The 18,144-nt window shown below is 48.8% G+C and overlaps 1 protein-coding gene across 9 annotated transcripts in view; it reads right to left on the bottom strand.

Annotated features, from left to right (window-relative positions):
* Positions 1 to 1,879: 1,879 nt before the first annotated feature.
* Slc25a48 (solute carrier family 25 member 48) overlaps positions 1,880 to 18,144 on the bottom strand; it is a 46,557-nt gene continuing 30,292 nt past the window's right edge. For 3 of the 9 annotated variants that reach the window (XM_042278553.2, XM_076573431.1, XM_076573432.1), the window contains 4 exons: positions 15,873 to 16,130; positions 13,942 to 14,075; positions 5,297 to 5,424; positions 1,880 to 2,609 (listed from right to left, as the gene is read on the bottom strand). In XM_042278553.2, the coding sequence (XP_042134487.1) occupies positions 5,314 to 5,424; positions 13,942 to 14,075; positions 15,873 to 16,130 (503 nt within the window). In that variant the 3' untranslated portion in view covers positions 1,880 to 2,609; positions 5,297 to 5,313. Of the gene's footprint in view, positions 2,924 to 3,037; positions 3,082 to 3,964; positions 4,444 to 5,295; positions 5,425 to 6,286; positions 6,480 to 13,941; positions 14,076 to 15,872; positions 16,131 to 18,144 lie in introns of those variants that run through there. The other 6 variants (XR_006072686.2, XR_006072685.2, XM_042278556.2 and 3 more) reach the window with 6 other exon arrangements.

The raw sequence follows: 18,144 nt of genomic DNA, 5'->3' as shown, positions 1-18,144 counted from the left end.
GCTCAGAGGAACTAAGCCTAGTGGGCTCTCTCTATGCTCAGCCAGAGGCCAGAAGCCATACTTCTCTGGGTGTCTGGCTCTCTGGATTCCACTGTGGGATCACATGCTTCTGGAATCTTCTTTGACATCAGCTTAGCAGAAGGGATTATGGGAGTTAGAACCTGAACTAATAACCTGTCATGTGCCCTGAGCATGCAAAGATTTGCTCAGGATTTGCATCTACCCCGCGCCAAGCATGCTTTATGAGATGTTCACTTGAAGGCATAAAGGAGCAGCTATGGCTCTCAGGGTTTCACAGGGATCAGGCTCAGGGAATAGAGATGCAGCCACCCTGTCGAAAGCTAAGTGGCCCAGATTCAAAGGGGAAGGCAGACAGAAACAAAGACACATCAGAAAAAGTTCCCCTCACACACACACACACACAGTCTTCCAACCTCTACAGAGGACACTTTACAGTCCCCAAACCTACTTCTGTCCTTAGTTCTTACTGTCGATTCCGACAGTAGATAAAAGAAGACTGGGTGTTTGCAGATGAGGAAAACTGAGGTCCAAACAGGCAGACTTTGTTGAGATTATTCACATAGACACTGAGTCTGCAATCCAAGAAAATGACAGCCCCCAGTAGCACAGAGAACCAAGAGACAGGAAGAGAAGTATCAAGGACCCCACGCTCCACCAGACCTAGGTCACCAGCTAGAGATGCCTCTAGGGGTTTAGTTGACCTCTGCTGCCATCAAGTGGCAATTCTATGATATATCAGCCAGAGAGGCTTTTGAGGGACGCTGTTTCCTGCTGGGTGGAGCATCTGTCCTCAAAGTGACCCACAAGACCAGAATCATCTTCCTATGATTCTGAGAGACCCTTCCTTTGCACTCTCCTCTTCTCATGTGCACATGCGGTTTCCAAAGGCTGAACAACCAGTGACGTCACAAGACAAGCAGAAGGGTCTCCAGCTGCCCCCACCCATTCACTACAGAGGAGTAACTCAGCCTAGTCAGGAGAACACAGTGGCAGACCCTGCCTGGCCTCCGAACATACAACCCCTCCCAATCTAACTGTGCAGCCAGGGCAGGCACTAGGGCATACCTACTTGACACACCCTGGGACGTGATCGAGGAGGTACTCTGGGTTCACCTCAGCATTATCTAACATGCCAGGAGCATCTCCTCCCCAGCATCCTCAGAACCTGCTTGTGATGCTGAGGAGGGGAGGAATACAGTCTCTTTCTGCTAAAGGGTTTAATAAACTAGCGTGAAAGCATTGCTGGCGCTCCTCCATCCTCGACCCTCGAGACAGTGCCTACACAAGGCAGGTGCACAGCAATTGTGGATGACTAGGTGACCAGAGGCCCCATAGCCACAGGCTCAGAGCTGCCCAGGGGACTTTGCAGCCCTGTGGAGGAGCTGTGGAGAATGGAGATGGAGGAGAGCACTGTGAGGGTACGAGAGAATACCTGTGAGCTACATGCTACACTGGGAAGAACGACCCATCGGCCTCTGAGGGGCAGCAGTGATTTGGTGCTGGCTCTGTCAGGAATTTGCTTCAGATCACACAGAGGTGGGAGCAGATGGGGCATAAGAGAAACTGAGGAAGACCTGTAAAGGTTTGTTTTTTACTTGACTGTGAGGACAAGTTCCCTTGCTGGGATTTAAAAATCACCTTGTAGGGCATTTCTGCTTGGCTGTTGGTAGCTGTCCAGGTTACAGTGTTGGGCAATTCTGAAGTCACATTCAGCAGTGTGCTGAGATTCGGTGGAATAGGTGTGGCTGCTACAGGTACAGAATCGGAAGCGACATTATGAACACATAGCAATGCAATCTCGTATGTGCTTTCAATAGGAGATAAAAACAGACACATAAAATCACACTGGAAGGCAGAGTGCAGATGACATGCGCATTTTATTATGGTTTCCATATAAGTCAGGTCCAGAGAACACTCACCTCCTGCAAGCCTGGGCTGCCATCTGCTATCCGTGACACCAATACACACTACTGCTCAGGCTTGAGAACCTCTGGATTTCTCTCTCCTACATGATCCCTTTCCAGCCACTGTGCCCTCCCTACACACCTCAAGGACCTGGGAGAAGATGCTACTACCCCCTTAGTTCCATTACCAGACTGCATGGAGCTGGTTTCTCTCTGAGCTGGCAACATTTCCACAGACCTAACCTAAGCAGAGATGGGGGTGACCAAGGCATCCCAAAATCCAGGTAGAGGCATGTGACACAGAAATAACCCAAAGGGCATTCAGTGCTTTTATTTGGAAGCACGGAGCCACCTCAAGTTTCTCCACAAGTCTCTGCTGTGTTTTCAACATTCAGGGGCACAGGCATTTTGCTCCAGTTTTCCACAGGTTCTAATCCAGAGCTGAAAGAGATGGTGGTGGATGCTTGGTCCATGGTCTGCTGCTTCCTTCCAGCACTCGGGGCTGGGGAGAGAAATGGAGAGCCTGCAATCCTGAAGGAAGTGACTCTGAGCTCAGTATGACGGCTGCGGCCCACCAGCACAGAAGCGGGAAGGCCGGGTCTTTTTTCTTTCCAGTAACTCACTGGTGCTGGTTCTACAGGCATGGTCAGCACCAGCCCGCCAGGGCATGAGGCCTGGTCTGCCCTGGGAAGAGAGAAGGGATGTGAAGAATCCTCTTTTGAGTTGTGGCCTGCAGGATCCAGGCTCAGACAACCCACATGGAGATGGTTTGTGTTCCACAGAGACGGTGTAGTAATCACCAACACACTGAGGCCAGTCAGAACAGCTGTCTGAGATCATTTGTGAATGTTCAAACCAGGCAGCATGGAAAGAATGCATCTCCTTTCTTTGGGTATGAAGTTCCCTGCAAATGGAAAGTAGGCTTCCTGGGTCTGGAGCATGCATGCAGGGCAGAACATAGAACGGCACTATTCTAGGAAGGTTCTGGAGCCAGGACTCTGGAAAGGCAGGGAAGGATGACACAGTAGGACTTGTGAACAAACCTAAGAACTGACTACCCACCAGTGACTAGGACCCTTTCTCTCAAATTATCCCTATGACAAAATAACTACCTCAAAAAGTTCTCACTGAGTTTCATGTCTCTGTTCTGAGTAGCCTGGAAGAAAACAGAACAAGGGATGGATGAGAATTAAGGTGCTGTCTCCTTGAGACTCTAGGGAGATGTGTCCTCCATCCCATGCATATATTTGGAAACAATTTTCATTGACCCCTGTGCCTAGGACTCTGGAGACAGTCACCATCCCGCAACTTCTTAGGGTCTGCAGTGTTTTGGGGCAATCTGAGATACATCGTCTCCTCCATTCGGGTCTAAACGAGAAGGGAGGCGTTGCTGTGCATATCTTCAAAGAGTTCACGTTTCTGCTGCATAGATTGTAGCCTGCTCCAAACCTTTGTAGGTTAAAGCCCAGGCTTGCTAGAGGACCTGGTGTTCATGACTCCTGGTTAGAGCAGGATGTTAAACACCTTGAGCGAAGCCTGTTCAAGACAAAGCTGCTGGGCCACCCATTCCCACTTAAGGGGACCTGCTCTTCCCACTGCCACCCTTAATGACTTCTTTCTAAGGAGATGGGTTTCCAAGCCCTTTGCAAGAGACAGGGCATTCAGGATGAAAAGTTTCCAACTGGCTCGGCTATTGTTCTCAAATGCCAAATCTAGGACAGTCCTGACTTGGCTCTCTAGAAACTTCCTCCAGCCTCCTTCTTAAAGAGCCAGTCCCAGGGTGGCAAAGAGCGGCACAGTATGACAACTAGGGCAAGTGCCCAGCCACTCCAGACCCGAGGTCTTGGTACCGAAGCCATTTTGTATTTAAAATTTAGCTGCGTGAGACACGGTCTGGGCCATTAGGCAGGAAGGCACCTACATCATGCAAAGTGGGTTCTGGGTCTGAGGCTCCGGTTGGACCCTATGGTGACTGTGGGAAGTTGTACAATGTTCTTTCTGTAGTTTCTATATTTTCCTACAATATAAAAATGCAATGATTTTGTAACAGGTCTTTAAATTTTTATTTCCCTGTTAAAGGGGATGTCTAAGCACAGCTTTAGGAATGAAACAATATCCGTGTCCTGCCCTGCCTTGTCATGGACATCACCCAAACACAGGATGCTTCACCGAGAGCTTTAATTATGAAAAATGCATTACTACCCTTTTTCATTTTGTATAAAAGGTGGCAAAAGGCCGGAGAAGCTGTGAGTGTCAGAATTCTATTAAGGCCAGCTTCTAGGTTTGCTGTGGTCAGCCTGACTGATGGCTCTCTCTGCCTCCATCAAGAACCTGGTACACTGTCTATGCTTCCCAGCATCCACTGCAGCATGGAGTTAGAGGTCAATAGTCAGGCTCCCCTGATGGTGGCCATCCTCCTTGGCAGTCACAGAGGCAGAGTGAAATGGTTTCTTGGTTGATGAGAAAGTCCAATGATTGACCACTTCATTTTCTGAGCTTGCAAGTGACAAGCTTGAGGCTAGGAAGGAATAGCAACAGGACAGAGGGACATGGGAGGTCCACCATTCTTCATCCAGGGACAGTGTTAAGTCTCCATCAGGAAAAGGGTAGAGGAGGGAGAGATGCCTTGCAGAGGACCTCCACTGGGAAGGATGGAGGGGAACAGCAGGCAGTTAGGGGGTCCTTTGTAGGAAGGCCACATCTCAGCTAAGAAATCAAGCCGTTTGCTGGAGGAAACCAACAGTTAGGTCTGGAGGACAAAGCGAGTGACATCAAGACCAAGGGGAGTTGGCTCAAGGCACAGCAAGGTCACAGACCCCAGGAGAGAGAGGGTAGAATGTTCAGGATGGGGGCAGGTTGGAGGCGGGGGCATCAAGGACTGACTCCCGGGTAGCTGAGGCAGAGAGCTGCTGAGAGCATTTGAGCAGGAAGTCAGATTCACGGTGCCACACCAATCCTTCCACAGTGAGATAGGAAAGGGCCTGAGGACTCTAACGGTGGGAGGCAAGGAATGGCCGCCCCTCTGGAGCTCTGCGAAGGAGCGTGTTAGTAGGAAGTGGGGAGCTGACCCCATATTGGCATAGCGTGGCCTTTGGGGTCAGTATCCTCAGATCACAGATCACTACTGTGAAAGGGAAAGAGAGCGGGTGAACTGGCTGTGAGATGTTGAGTTGTGCCCAGCTCAGGGACTAGGGGCCCAGCATGCCGCGGTCAACCGCGGGTATTTCAGAACAGCAACGTGTTGGTGAGAAGGCAAGCTTCTCCACTGGACTTACCACAGGGGACAGAGGGGCATGTCAGAAGCTCAGGACAGTTTTGTAAGGAAGAGCGGAGTCCCAGCTTCCCCCTTGGCTAGAAGAAGCCACACTCACCTACAACCATGGGCTTGTCACAGTGTGGTGGTGCGGAGTGCCTTCAGGGAGAGCTCATACCCGAGGAACATGGCCGCACTCATGGGGAAGCCACGCACAGCGTTCACAGTGAGACCCCTGAAAAACACCTTTGTGCAGGGGGGTAGTTACTCCAGGGCTAGCCCTCTACAGTGCCGACCCACACTCTTCTGACGGTGAGGGAAAAGACTGCAAATGCACTGCAGCCCAGCCCTAGCCTGACCAGAGCCCAAAAGATCTCTATGCGGGCGGGCAGCCTCTGGCCTGTCCCCAACCCATAGTACCTGTGATGGCACTTGTCATCATGGGCTCTGCTATACATAAGGCTTCAGCAAGCTGAGATCCAAGCAATTCTGAGCTGGTGTGGTGGGATGCACCTGTGTTTGTTCTCTGTCTCTTTCCTGCCCCCCACCCCAGGGTTCTGGAATCTCGATATAAAGCACTCAGCCCCACTCAGTGATAGCAACAGGTGCTTCCTACAGCATCCCCAAGTGGTACAGTACAGACGCAGGACAATGCTTAAAGTCGCAGGCCATGGATAGGGTCACAGCATGGGTGGGTGACAGCATCTCTAATTATAGTGGCAATGTTGGGCTACTAATGGGAGATCCAGGGAACAACCCAGACAATGCTTCTTAAGCTTCTCCTAGTGCCCACTGAAGCAGCAGGTACCCAGTGACTGACTGCCATCCTCATCCTCAACAGCCATCACCTGTGGAGGCTGAGGTAGCAGTCTGAATGGAGAAGTGGCTAGCAGCCTCTGCCTCTGTCACGAGCTGTCACCTGTTTCTGGGCAATGCTATGGCAGGGCTCTCATGAGCTCCTGACTCCCTGCATCTTTCTGCCTGGTGTCCGGTGGGCGGCCTATACCCTCTTAGGTGAGCTAAGAACATTCTGGAGCAATGACAATATTACCAGGCGATGACGGGGACAGAGAGGGGCTAGGGAAGCGGGGAGGGAGCTGCTCCTTACGGTCTTCTCTGGAACTTGCACACAGTCAAGAGGTAAACCCTCCCCCAAGCACGATCTGAGAGCTGCCAGGCACGTGAACTGTCTCTCACACAGAATCATGGCAAAGACAGAGTGGGTCATTTTCAGAAAGAGGCAGCCAGCCTGTATATTCGTCCAGTTTCAGGGGACACTGGCAGCCACAGGACAGTTTGGCCTAGGAGAGGAGCGGATAGAATACAAGCTGGCACCACTCAGGCAGACCCACATGGGATCCGGGTAACATTAGCACTCTGTTCTAATGCCTAACCACACTGGAATTCCTCAGGCTCACCCGGAGTGACTAAGTAATAGCAAGGAGCTGGGTTCAGCTCCAAGGGGAAAATTCCACACTGGGTTCCCAGACTCTCTGTAACCTTGGCTTGACTCTGCTCCAAGGCTACAGGGAGAACCAGGTTCCAGGTGGGCCCAGCCTGGCACACAGCCTCCTATCCCATAAAACAACATTCAGAAATTTTGAGCTAAGACCCTCCTCATGAAGCCTCCATGGCTCCCTACTACCCGGGACATGTCTACCTAGACTCCTCACTGGGCTGTGATGAGCCTCCTGCCCAAGCCTTGTGTTCTCTCTGACTGCATGTCTCATCTGTCGCCCTGGGACATATCTGGTCCCCTCTGCTTTAAATGCTCTCCAGATATGCTTGCAGCCTCAGTCCATCCAATCAAGGCCACCCCAGAGTGGACAAGAGTAGCTTCCTAATCACACCATGCCTTCATTGTTTCTCGTGGTCCATGACCCATGAGTCCCTGACAGGACAAGGAGCAGAGCCTGTGGGTGTAGTGCTCTTCCCATCCCCCATCTCAACACTCATGGACCTGAGCAGACCTTCTGTAACTGGTCAAATGAGTCCACGGAGGATGGGCAAGTGAATGAACGACAGAAGGAGAGCCTATGCCGAGGGAGTTCTGCTGGTGGTGGCTGTAGGGTTCAAGCAGGGTTAGGACTTCAGACCCAAAGGGCAAGACCACCAGGCAGCTGACCTCAGCCCCGCAGGAAGCCTGACTACCAAAAACACACCTCTCCAGCCCTGAGCCAGCCTTGTCCCACCACCCGGAACGAAAGGCTCAACTCCAGCCTCCTCACTTCAGCCCATGTGGCCCACGTCAACCCTCAGAGTGGGTAGAGTCAAGGACCACAGCACTGGGGGCCACTGATTCTAGTTTGGTGGTAGATCCCTAAACCATGAGCTTCTGGGTGTGCCCTCTCTCAGCAACCCTTGAGCTACAAAGACCAGATCACCCTGCCTCCAGTGCCATGGTCCTTCCTGAGTCCTTGTCACTACTGAGTTCCTGTCTATGGAAAGATGAGGGTGGGTATGCTGATGGGGTGTGTAGGGTTTTCATAAGCCACAGGCAGAATGTTCTAGAAGTTATTCTCTAGCCAGCAGAGCCCACGTCATGGGGACTGCAGTTACTATTGGCCTTGATCAAAGGAACTCTTCCCACTTGGTGGTTGCCAAGTTCGAGACAACCGATGGGTATGGCTTGTGCACACTACTGTTATATCAATATGAAATGCCCGTATGTGTGAGCACACACAGACATCCACTCGCTTGCGTGTTTGCAAGTGCACTGTGTGTTTGGGGAATATAGCCCAAGAAACTCAAATTAGTAGCTGCTTTTGAAAGGATGGGGTGACAGGTGGGACACTAAGACATGTGGTGTCCTTGTGTTTGGGAGCTTCCTGCTTTCACAGAGCACCGACCTTTTCATCAACTAGTACACGATTTAAAGATTAATCTTCATCACCGGCTGGTGAAGCGGTTCATCAACTGAGCACTGTGTTGTATTTAATGACGCTCAATTCTTGGCGCCACAAAAAGCAAATAAAATCTATCTCTGAATAAGCACTGCAGATGAAATACTGCGGGGATTAGGAAAACAACCGCCCAGTCTCAGCTGTCCTGAGGTCTTTGTTTCTATGAAGTATGGAGACTGGGGAAGGGGAGAGGATGGCAGCAATTTGTTTTGCCTCTACAGATTTTTCTTTAGTTATGACACATTAATTTGGGAGAAATAGACAAAAACTCTCAAATAAAAAGTAGCATCCCGAAGGAATCTCTTTGGGTTCAGTAACTGCTGATGGGATCATAAGCATTTGTCTTCTGAAAAAAAAAAAAAAAAAAAAAAAGCTGGGTGTGGTGGCGCACACCTTTAATCCCAGCACTCGGGAGGCAAAGGCAGGTGTATCTTTGTGAGTTCGAGGTCAGCCTGGGCTACAGAGTGAGATCCAGGACAGCCAGGGATGTTACACAGAGAAACCCTGTCTCGAAAAACAAACAAACAAACAAACAAACAAAAAATCAAGTTTGTGCCCGAGCGGCACCCTCTCAGTGGCTGCCATTAAATAAAATAAGAATTAAAATAACGAAGACAGCAAAGCTCCAAATGTATCCATCCCTGAAGACAGAAAGGCTCTCCTGAACTGCATCCCGGGCAGATGTCAGTGCCTGGCCTTTCTGCGCATGCTCTGGGTCCCATCAGTGTATTAATTAATGGGAGCTGACTAGAGGTGGATGCAGTGTTCCAGCCGTGGTCTGCTCAGGGCAGAGGCTTCCAACTCCCTTGTCCTCTCCAGTACTTCTACACTGCATCCTGGTCCTGCCAGATCCATCAGAGTAGGCTTTTCCTCTTTCTTTACTGCTCTGTTCTCAACTCCTAAAATTGCACCTGACCTAGCCCAGTCTTCTAAAATTAGGCAAATTAATGGTGAACTTGTGAAAATGAAACCCCTCAGACATTTTCTCCAGGAGCTTTTGTCAAATTTGATTGACAACTAACTCTTTACTGCTAGGGGCTAGATGTGATGTTGATTCTAGCGGTTCTGCCTTTAGATGTGGGTCTCCCTCTAGACAGTAGGGAGTCCCCTGGATCTTACATCCTTTCATACAGCATGCTAGCTCACCTCTGGCTCAGCCAAAGCTCTGGATCTTTCCCTGATCGGAATAGGAGAGAGAACACGCAACTTCTCTAGAGAGAAGGCAGTAGAGAGAGCTTTGTGGCCCATGGTGCTGTGTGAGAAGCACCCATGTGGGCATAGAAGTGCAGTGGTCACTGGGCAAAGGTGTGCCAGGCATGGAGGTATGGGTGGAGCCAATTGGCAGGGCTTGGGGAGAGACAATACACGGGCACAGACACAGGCCCTATGGGAACATACATTAACCAAACTATCTCAAGTAAACTAGCATTCGGGAACTTCGGGGTGAGGCATGGGCTAGCAGCTGCCTCTGTGTGTCCTCATGAAGGAGAAATAACAGACAAAATAGATTCTATTCCAAGTGAAAAAGAGGAAGGGTGTTGTAAATCCACAAATGGGTGAAAGGCTGCCTGGGAACTATGAAGAAAAACACAGAAAAAGAGCTTTAGTCTTATGGCTCTGTGACAGGGGCAAGGAAGCAGAAGGCACATTCGGAAGGCGAGCTAGGTGTGAGGCAGCCATATCTGCCTTGGAGCATGCCTCTGCGTGCACAAGTCTCAAACCCAGCTGCAGGTTTGGGCAAGGCGGTGGTTCCTCTGGTCAGCTATAGAGAGATGTTCTGTTTCTGTCGTGGTAATATAGCTCAGAGGGCAGTGGCTGGGTCTTGCCCTGAGAATGACTACTGCTTAAAAACTGAACCAGCAAGGCTACAGAGAGCCAAGCTGAGCTGGCTCTGAGGGTAAGGGCATTTGCTGCTCTTCAGGAGGACCAGAGTTCAACTCCCACCATCCACATCAAGTGGTTAACAACTCCCTGTAACTTCAGCTCCAGGGCATCAGATAATCCCCTCTTAGACCCCGGGGACACTGGCCTTCAAATGTGCCCTCAACCCCACATGTACACATAAAGAAAACAAAAACCTGAGCTAGCCCTGGGGCATGCAATAAACTATATCCTCAGGCAGGGAGCCTCTGTTCCACCATAGCCTCAGGATTAGGAAAGGACCAGGGAGATTGTGGTGAGCAAGAAAGCAAAGTGCTGACAGTCAGAAGGGCATGGGCAACAGGTTTGGCTCAAGGAGGCAAGTGCATAAGCCTTGGATGATGGCAGGAAACAGATCTCAACTGTTTCATGGAGTTCAATAGCCCTAAAGCTCAGGTCAGTGAACTCTTGATTTCTGGTCACCTGTCTGCGTTAGAAGCTCCTTCTGACCCACGCCTGTATCCTTCCAGGAGACACTGAAACTACAAAGACAGGTTCTCCACCTGCTCAGGTCTCAGTGCTGTGCTCACTTCCTAGGCTACCAACACACAAAGATGAGATCCTCTAACTAGACTATAGCCACTCCAGGGGGTACAGTCTAGGGTGTTTTAGGAGAGTGAGACAACCCGTCCAGTCCACAGACTGCAAAGTTAAATATGGCCAGCAGAGGCCTCTGGTGCACAAATAAACAAATTAATTAATTAGTTAAATAAATAAAAAAAATAGCAAAATGAAGACAGTGCTGGTGGACAAGAGACACTTGTCTAGTACAGAGTAAGCAACAATATACACCACAGGCAAGACACGAGGTCACAAGTTCAACTGGCCTGCACTTCCATGCGTGAAGACCACTGAGGCAGCATCACAGAAGACAGACAGGACTGCTGCCCAAGGAAGAGGATAGAAGACGGTCGCGATCGTGAGAGCACTGGGAAGAATGAGTGACAGGAAAGAACAGGTGAAGAAAGGGGGCTAGGAAAGAGTCCATCATGTCCAACCCAGCAAGCCAGCAAACTGCTGTTACTAACGGGGGGGGGGGGGGGGGGAGGGGGCAGACAAGAACAGGCAAAAACCCAACCAATCAGAACAATAACAATAAAAATGACAGGAATCAGTCAACTTCTCTCAATATTAACCTTAAATGTATGTGTCATCAACTCATGAATAGAGAAATTCAAATTGGCTGACTGGATTAAAAGATTAGCCCAGCTGTCTGTTGTCTGCAAGAAACACACCCCACTGGTACACACACCCAGGGGTTAAAGGTAGAAGACAACTCATCAAGAGAGTGGAAGATGAACACAAGCTAGCATAGCTATTCTGGTATCTGATAAAGTAGACATCAAACCAAAATTGAAAGAGATAAGAAGGTCACTACATATGAAGAAAGGGAAAGCTCATCAAGAAGACAGTAATTGTAAATATATATGCACCAAATGGTAGATGTTTAATTTCTAAAATAAACACTAAAGGTCATAAAAGGTCATACCAATCCTGATATAATAACTGGGTAGTTTAAGTGTCCCACTCTCATCTAAAGATGGACCATCAACCTAAAAGTAAACAAACAAAAGACCCTAATATGGTGGTATTCTATTTGTACTGAAATGTGATTTTAATTGTATATTAATAAATAAAGTTGTCCAGGGGTCAGAGCTATTAGAGTCATAGCAAGAGTGTGGCGGTGGTGGCGCACGCCTTTAATCCCAGCACTTGGTAGACAGAGCTAGGTAGATCTCTGTGTGTTCAGTGATACAGCCAGCATTGGAGACACACACCTTTAAGATCTGGAGGGCTGTATATACAGGCAGTGATGAGGCAGTCACATGTTTGGGTTTACAACCAATGAGAAGGCAGAACAGAAAGACTATGTAAAGACATACACACAGGAAGTAGGTCTCTTTCGGGGGAGAGGTAGGAGCACCGCAGGAGGAAGGGTAAGATTTTAGCTCTGAGCTCTGACCTCTTGGCTTTCTCTTTTACATTGGTTCTGTGTTTCTTATTTAATAAGACAGTTGGTTACATCTACACCCTAAACCCTAAATTACATGAGATAGTAAATGGACTTAACAGATAACAATGAAATACTCCACCCAACAGAATCAGAATATATATTCGAAACAGCCAAGCAACCTTCTCTAAAACAGGCCACAGTCTAGGACACAAATTAAATCTTGGCAAATTCAAAAGCATAAAAATAATTTCTTGTTTTTTATCAAATCTTAGTAGAATAAAACTAAAATTCAATAACAAGATAAAGTGTAGAAACTGTGAAAACGCATGGAGACCAAACAATATACTCATCAATAATTCTTAAAAGTTCATTGAAGAAATCAGGGAGAAAATTGAAAAATTCCTAGAATCAGAAGAAAATGAAAATACCTGTAGTTATGAATACTTACATACACAACCCAGAGTGATTGTCAGGAATTGCCCAATGGTACATTTCAAAGTCTTAGAAAAACAAGAATCAGCCAAACCCCAAGCAGTGGTGGTTAAAAAAAAAAAATCAAAAAGATCAGGGCAGAAATTAGTGAAATGGAAATTTTTAAAAATGTACATAGAGTCAATCAAAGAGTTGGATCTCTGAAAAAAATGAGCAAGATTGACAAACTCCTGGCCAAACTAACTGAAAGAGAGAAAGAGAGAAAGAGAGAAAGAGAGAAAGAGAGAGAGAGAGAGAGAGAGAGAGAGAGAGAGAGAGAGAGAGAGAGAATGCTAGCATTAAAAATTAGAGATGAAAGGCTGACATTGCCACAGACTCCAGTGAACCCAGGCATTCACTAGGGAATACTTAGAATATCCATGCTCCAAACAACAGGAAAGTCTGGAAGGAATGGCTAAGGCCCTGGACACCTATGGCTACTAAATTAGTTCAAGATACAAACAATCTAAAAGATATAGAAAAATCAATATCATCAAAGCTGTAATAAAAATCTCCATCAAAGAAAAGGCCAGACCTGGACAGATTCACTGCTGAATTAAATTATTTAAAGAAGAACTGAAACTAATCCTCCAGAAACGTCCATAAAATAGAAAAGCCAGAAACACCACCAAACTCATTCTACAAAACCAGCATGGCCCTGATACCAGCAGGAGAAAAAGACAACAAAGGGGAATTATAGACCAATTCCCCAATGAACATAGACACAAAGATTCTCAATAAAACCTCACAAAGCTAATTAAAGAACACAATGAGAAGCTAGACACCATGACCAGGTTGGTTTTATTTCATGGATAGCTTGACTAAACATATGCAAATTAGTGTAAATAGAGATCACATGACCATTCCAATAGCTACAGGAAAGACCTTTGACAACACTTAACACTTCCGTTCGTGATAACAGCCTCCTCGAAGAAAATTAGAAGGGACACCCATCAGCACACCAGGGCTATATGACACACCTGAGCCAATACTATACCAAATAGGGGCAAACTGAAAACTTTTCTGTGAAATCTAAAAGAAGACAAGGGTGTCCACTCTCTCTCCTCTCCTTTTAGTACAGCGTGTGAAGTCTTAGCTGGGAAACGTGACAAGAGAAGAGATAAAAGGACTTCAAATAGAAAAGAAAGAATTCAAGCCACCCCATTTGCAGATAGCACCATCTTTTTCTTAAAAGCCTACGGACTCCAAAACCCTCAGACTTGATCCACAGTTTCAGCAAAGTAGCAGGGTACAGAATCAGCACACAAAATCTAGTAACTTTTCCATACACCAATAACAAACTTTCTGAGAAAGAAATCAGGAGGTGGAAAAAAAAAAGTCTCATCCACACTGCTTCCTAAAACAGAAAGTATCCAGGAATAATCTTAAGGACAGGCTGGTAACCTCCAATACCTGCTCTCTCAGTCCCTGACCTCACCCTCACAACATCCGAATCCTCTGCCAGGCTTTTGCTCACGGTGGGGGGGGGCGGGCGGGGGGCGGGGTGCAGCTCACCTTCAAGCCTTCTTGACGGTAACTCTGGGAGATACAGTCCAGGACTCCACTGTATCTGTTTAAATAGACCCCATCAGCTTGGAGTCGACTTTTCACGACATCCATCGGAGTTGCTGTCCCCCAGGAAATTGCCCCTGCAAAGTCAGAGAAAAGCATGCCAGAGCTGGCTGTCTTGGGTCTTCAAGGCATGGCTTCCTGAGGATGTTGTCCTTCAGAAAACCCATAGTTGGTGGCGAGGGACATGGGCCGGGAACTGGACTTCTGGTCCTCTCTCCACCCACTCTTGGACCTCGAAGAAGCCTCCTGCACCTGCTCTGTGGACTGGGGCTGAAGTGCTGTGTTCGTGAGGCAGCTGTGAAGACGTGTGAACAGATGCCTGTGGTTGCGTGGAAGGTGAGACCAGGCCACAGTGAGGCTCCACATGTGGCAACATTTATCTGTGGGACAGCAACTGCTTCACAGGCCTCTGCAGTCCTTCCTAAGCAGAGAGAGAGAGTTCAGGGTGAGACCTGTGACCAAAGGCTTGCAGCTACCCACAGGCAGGGTTTAATTTGAATCTGGGAAACGAAGCAAAGCCTGCCACACAGACCACTCACTGAGAAGGGCCAGCCTGGGGACTGCAAGGCAAGATTCGGCACAGTCTTTTTCTGTGTAAAAACTTTTCTAAATCTGTGGCATAAAACTGAGAGACCACATATTGGGGTCATCGTCACTGGATCAGCTGAAAAGTCCCTGTTTAAGCATCAGTGTGACTCCAAAGGATTAGGAAAGCAGTGGTTGTTTTGTTTCACTAATGCAGAAATTGGCACATTCTTGGCTGGGGAGAGACAACACTCCAATGTCAAAGTCCAGGGCAGCTGGCTTTCTAGGTTTGGTAACTGCCGCTCAGCGGCTCTCCAAAGAGACATCCTGGACCCTCTGCCCATGCAGGCCTCCAGCGCTCCAGTTTTCTCACACAGCCCCCGGAAGTCTGTTTCCATGTTCACTCTCTCCTGATCTTGCCAGGGCTCCTAGCTGCCTCCCCATGTGTGTCTGGGATTCTCATCCCTCAGTCACAGTGAGAATGTCATGAAATGAAGTCCTCGGGCCCTTGGTACCTGCTCTCCACGCAAAGGAGAACAGATAGGAACTTGAGGGCTCTTCCTAGGAATAGGTCCAAGGATGGGCCTCAGACACACAAGGGCATAAGCAGAACACCACTGCTGTATGGTCAAGGCATGGGCTTTGTGCATGTCTGATGTGAGTTTAAAACACAGATTGGAGGAGGGAGTGAGGAGGAGGGAAAGGGGAGGAGAGGAAGAGGAAGGGAAGAGGAGGAGGAGGAGCAAGAAAAGAAAGATGCCTGAGAGGCAGTAGGGAGTCATATCAAAGTAGGTATGGCAAACCACTCGGTGCACGCTGACCTTCCTTCTGATGAATCGCAGCTGTGGTGCAGGGTAGGAGAGTGACAAGTCCATGGCGACAGAACGAGCAAGTGTGGCCCCACCTGGCTCTTTCTGACTGCAGAGCCCCCCACTGTCCTATCTGCACCGGCTCCGTGGCCTTGAGTTCTCAGTGCAGCGTGTGGAGACTGGCTCCCCCTCACACACCTAACAAAGTGATGCTCAGTCAAGGGGAACTGCACCAATAACTTTCCCCAAAGCTCAGCAATGCCTGCCACCGAGAGCATGCTCGGAGTGCGTCCAGGGCCTCAAAGTCCAGTGAATTCACACAGAGACTCACAGCCCCAGAAAGAAGGACACGAGAGGTCACCGGACTGTTCCCACTACTAGTTAGGGCACATAGTAAGTGAAATAAAGGGTCCTGCGTATACGGCTGGATGAGTCCTGCCTTCTCAGAGGTGGGAAGGTCATGGTGGGTTCCTCTGCACTCTGCCATCACTGTGGCAGGCCCAGGACCCAGGGATGGGACTCCCATGCTGTAGCCCTTACCTGCAATGCCACCTGCCAGCCACACAGCATAGGGGCTGGGCCCTGTGCAGGCCTCGGGTGTGATCCATTCACTCAGGAACACATAGGGAATAAAGTAGAGGCAATATCCTGGGATGTCCCTCAGCAGCATGGCACTGGCTCCCCGGTATAGTCCTGCCAGGCCCTCGGTCCGCACAATGGTTGCGATGCAGTGTATTGGTCCCTGGTATGCTGCCTGCTCCCCTAGAGCCACTGCCCTGGTCTTCAACCCATGGTTGGCTGAAAAGACCGGAGAGAGATGGTAGCAAGTGATCAGGCAGGTAAGAGACTGGCCAGCCCCTGGCACCACAGCCGGCCCATCCCACTGACAGACTCCACTCACATGGTACATTTGTTTCTACCAAGCTATCTGTCACTCTTGGCAGCGTATACCAGAGTTTTGAGGCTCCAATCAGGAGCCCTGGCAACCTGCACACAAGATTGGAGACACTCCCAGCCAAGTTGCCCTGGGATTCCCAGAGCCTTCTGGTCAACCATCACTATGCATTTCTAAGCAGTTGTGATTGTAGAATGCCCAGGATCATTTAAGACTGTCAAGTCAAGATCACTCTTGATGGGGAATTGATAGTCATTCATAGTCCCCCACACACACACACACCTGTCTCTCCCAATACTGTGTGTGTGTGTGCACATATGTGAACATGCATGTGAATGCCTGTACTCTGTGTGGTAAAGTAAATGTGATTTGAAGCTAGGCTGTCCTGGATGCAAATCCTCTTCCACCACTTACAAGTGTCAGCATTTTCTATCTTTGTTTTCTGATCCTTAAAAGACTGACAGACTACTGTCACAGATACATGTCAAGTAACATGCCAAGTCCTCAGTGTGGTAGCTGGAATAGTGTTGGGTCCAATAAGTTAGCAAATAATGGTCAGTGAGAGGACCCACTGGCTGGCTAGAGAATAGGCATGTTTTGACTCATGCCAGCCCTGGCCTGGTTGTGCCCTAAAACAGCTGCAAGGCGGTATCAATGGACCCTCAAAGTTCAGGGGCCTAGCACAACTGACTCCATCACAGAAGTACCATTCAGACAGTAACACTCAACACGTAGACAGCACCACCTGCCAAAATGAAAACAAAGGCCTGATCCATCAAAGTTCATGACTCTGAGAAGTCTCTAAATGTGCTAACCTTGCTTTTTGGCATCTGTAGTTAGTTCTGCTTCTGAGTGTTCTTGTTAAGTCAAGTATGTCAACCCAGGATATGGTTGCTGTGCTTAAAAGCTCACCCTGAGAAAGTCTCAGGGCTACACTGAGATCCCAAACACCCAGTGTAGTCACCAGCCGGCTAATAAAGACTTTCTATGGCTTAAACCCATGTCTGAGCAGTCTTCTTTGGTGGATCCCCACAAGTTCAGGCTGCGGGGCGGGGCGGGGGGCTACTATGCTGGTGGTTTTCTCTCTCTGTAGCATCTCTGGGGTACACAGAGCAGCAGACTGGTCTCTCTCCCAGATGGTCCTCCCACAGAGCACCCTCCACCTTCCCTTGTGCTCATCTTCTCTGTTGTGGCTCTTGGTCGGATAGGCCTTCCAATACCGAAAAAAAGGTCCCTTCTGAAGGCTCCTACTAACACGATGGGACCAGGATGAAGCATGAAAGCCACCCATGACCACAACACTATTTGAGCCACCTGATCCCAGGTCTCTTTTGGTCTCACACATGCTGTAAACAGGAAGTGGCCTTTCATCCTGGGAGCTAACTCCCAAGTCCCCAAATGTCCCCATCTTTCTCCGATGAACATTCAGCCTTGTGGCTGTGTAGTTCAAAGTGGAGATTAAAGGACATGAACTTTAACTCATCCCAGAATTCCACAAGAGCAAGGGGAGGCAGCACTTGCCTGAGAAACACGCCTGAGCAAACTCCTACATACACATTTCCACCTGTGTAGGGGAAGGGAGGTGAGGGGGATAAAGGCCACCTTGGGGTTCATTTGAGCAAGAGCAGACATTGTGGCCCTTGAGGGGCCCCAAGAGATCATTATACATTCTTTCCCCAAACTGTGACAACATTACCAGTGTGCCCTGGGAAATTTGCCATAGACCAAATAGGTGCCGTTGTCTGGCTGTATAAATGCTGGCTAGGCAGCTCCTCTCTAGCTGTGGCTGACCTGACCCAGGAGGCGGTGTCCAGATAATGATCTGCTAGTTTGGCAGTGCAGATGTTGAAAGAACACTGGCCAAACTGCCAGCAGCCCTGTCCATAAACCCCTGCATTTTTTTCCCATTATCTCTCC

The sequence above is a fragment of the Peromyscus maniculatus genome, chromosome 5 (genome assembly GCF_049852395.1).
Source record: "Peromyscus maniculatus bairdii isolate BWxNUB_F1_BW_parent chromosome 5, HU_Pman_BW_mat_3.1, whole genome shotgun sequence".
NCBI classification, from domain to species: Eukaryota; Metazoa; Chordata; class Mammalia; order Rodentia; family Cricetidae; genus Peromyscus; species Peromyscus maniculatus.
This window is presented reverse-complemented; position numbering and strand designations above follow the sequence as displayed.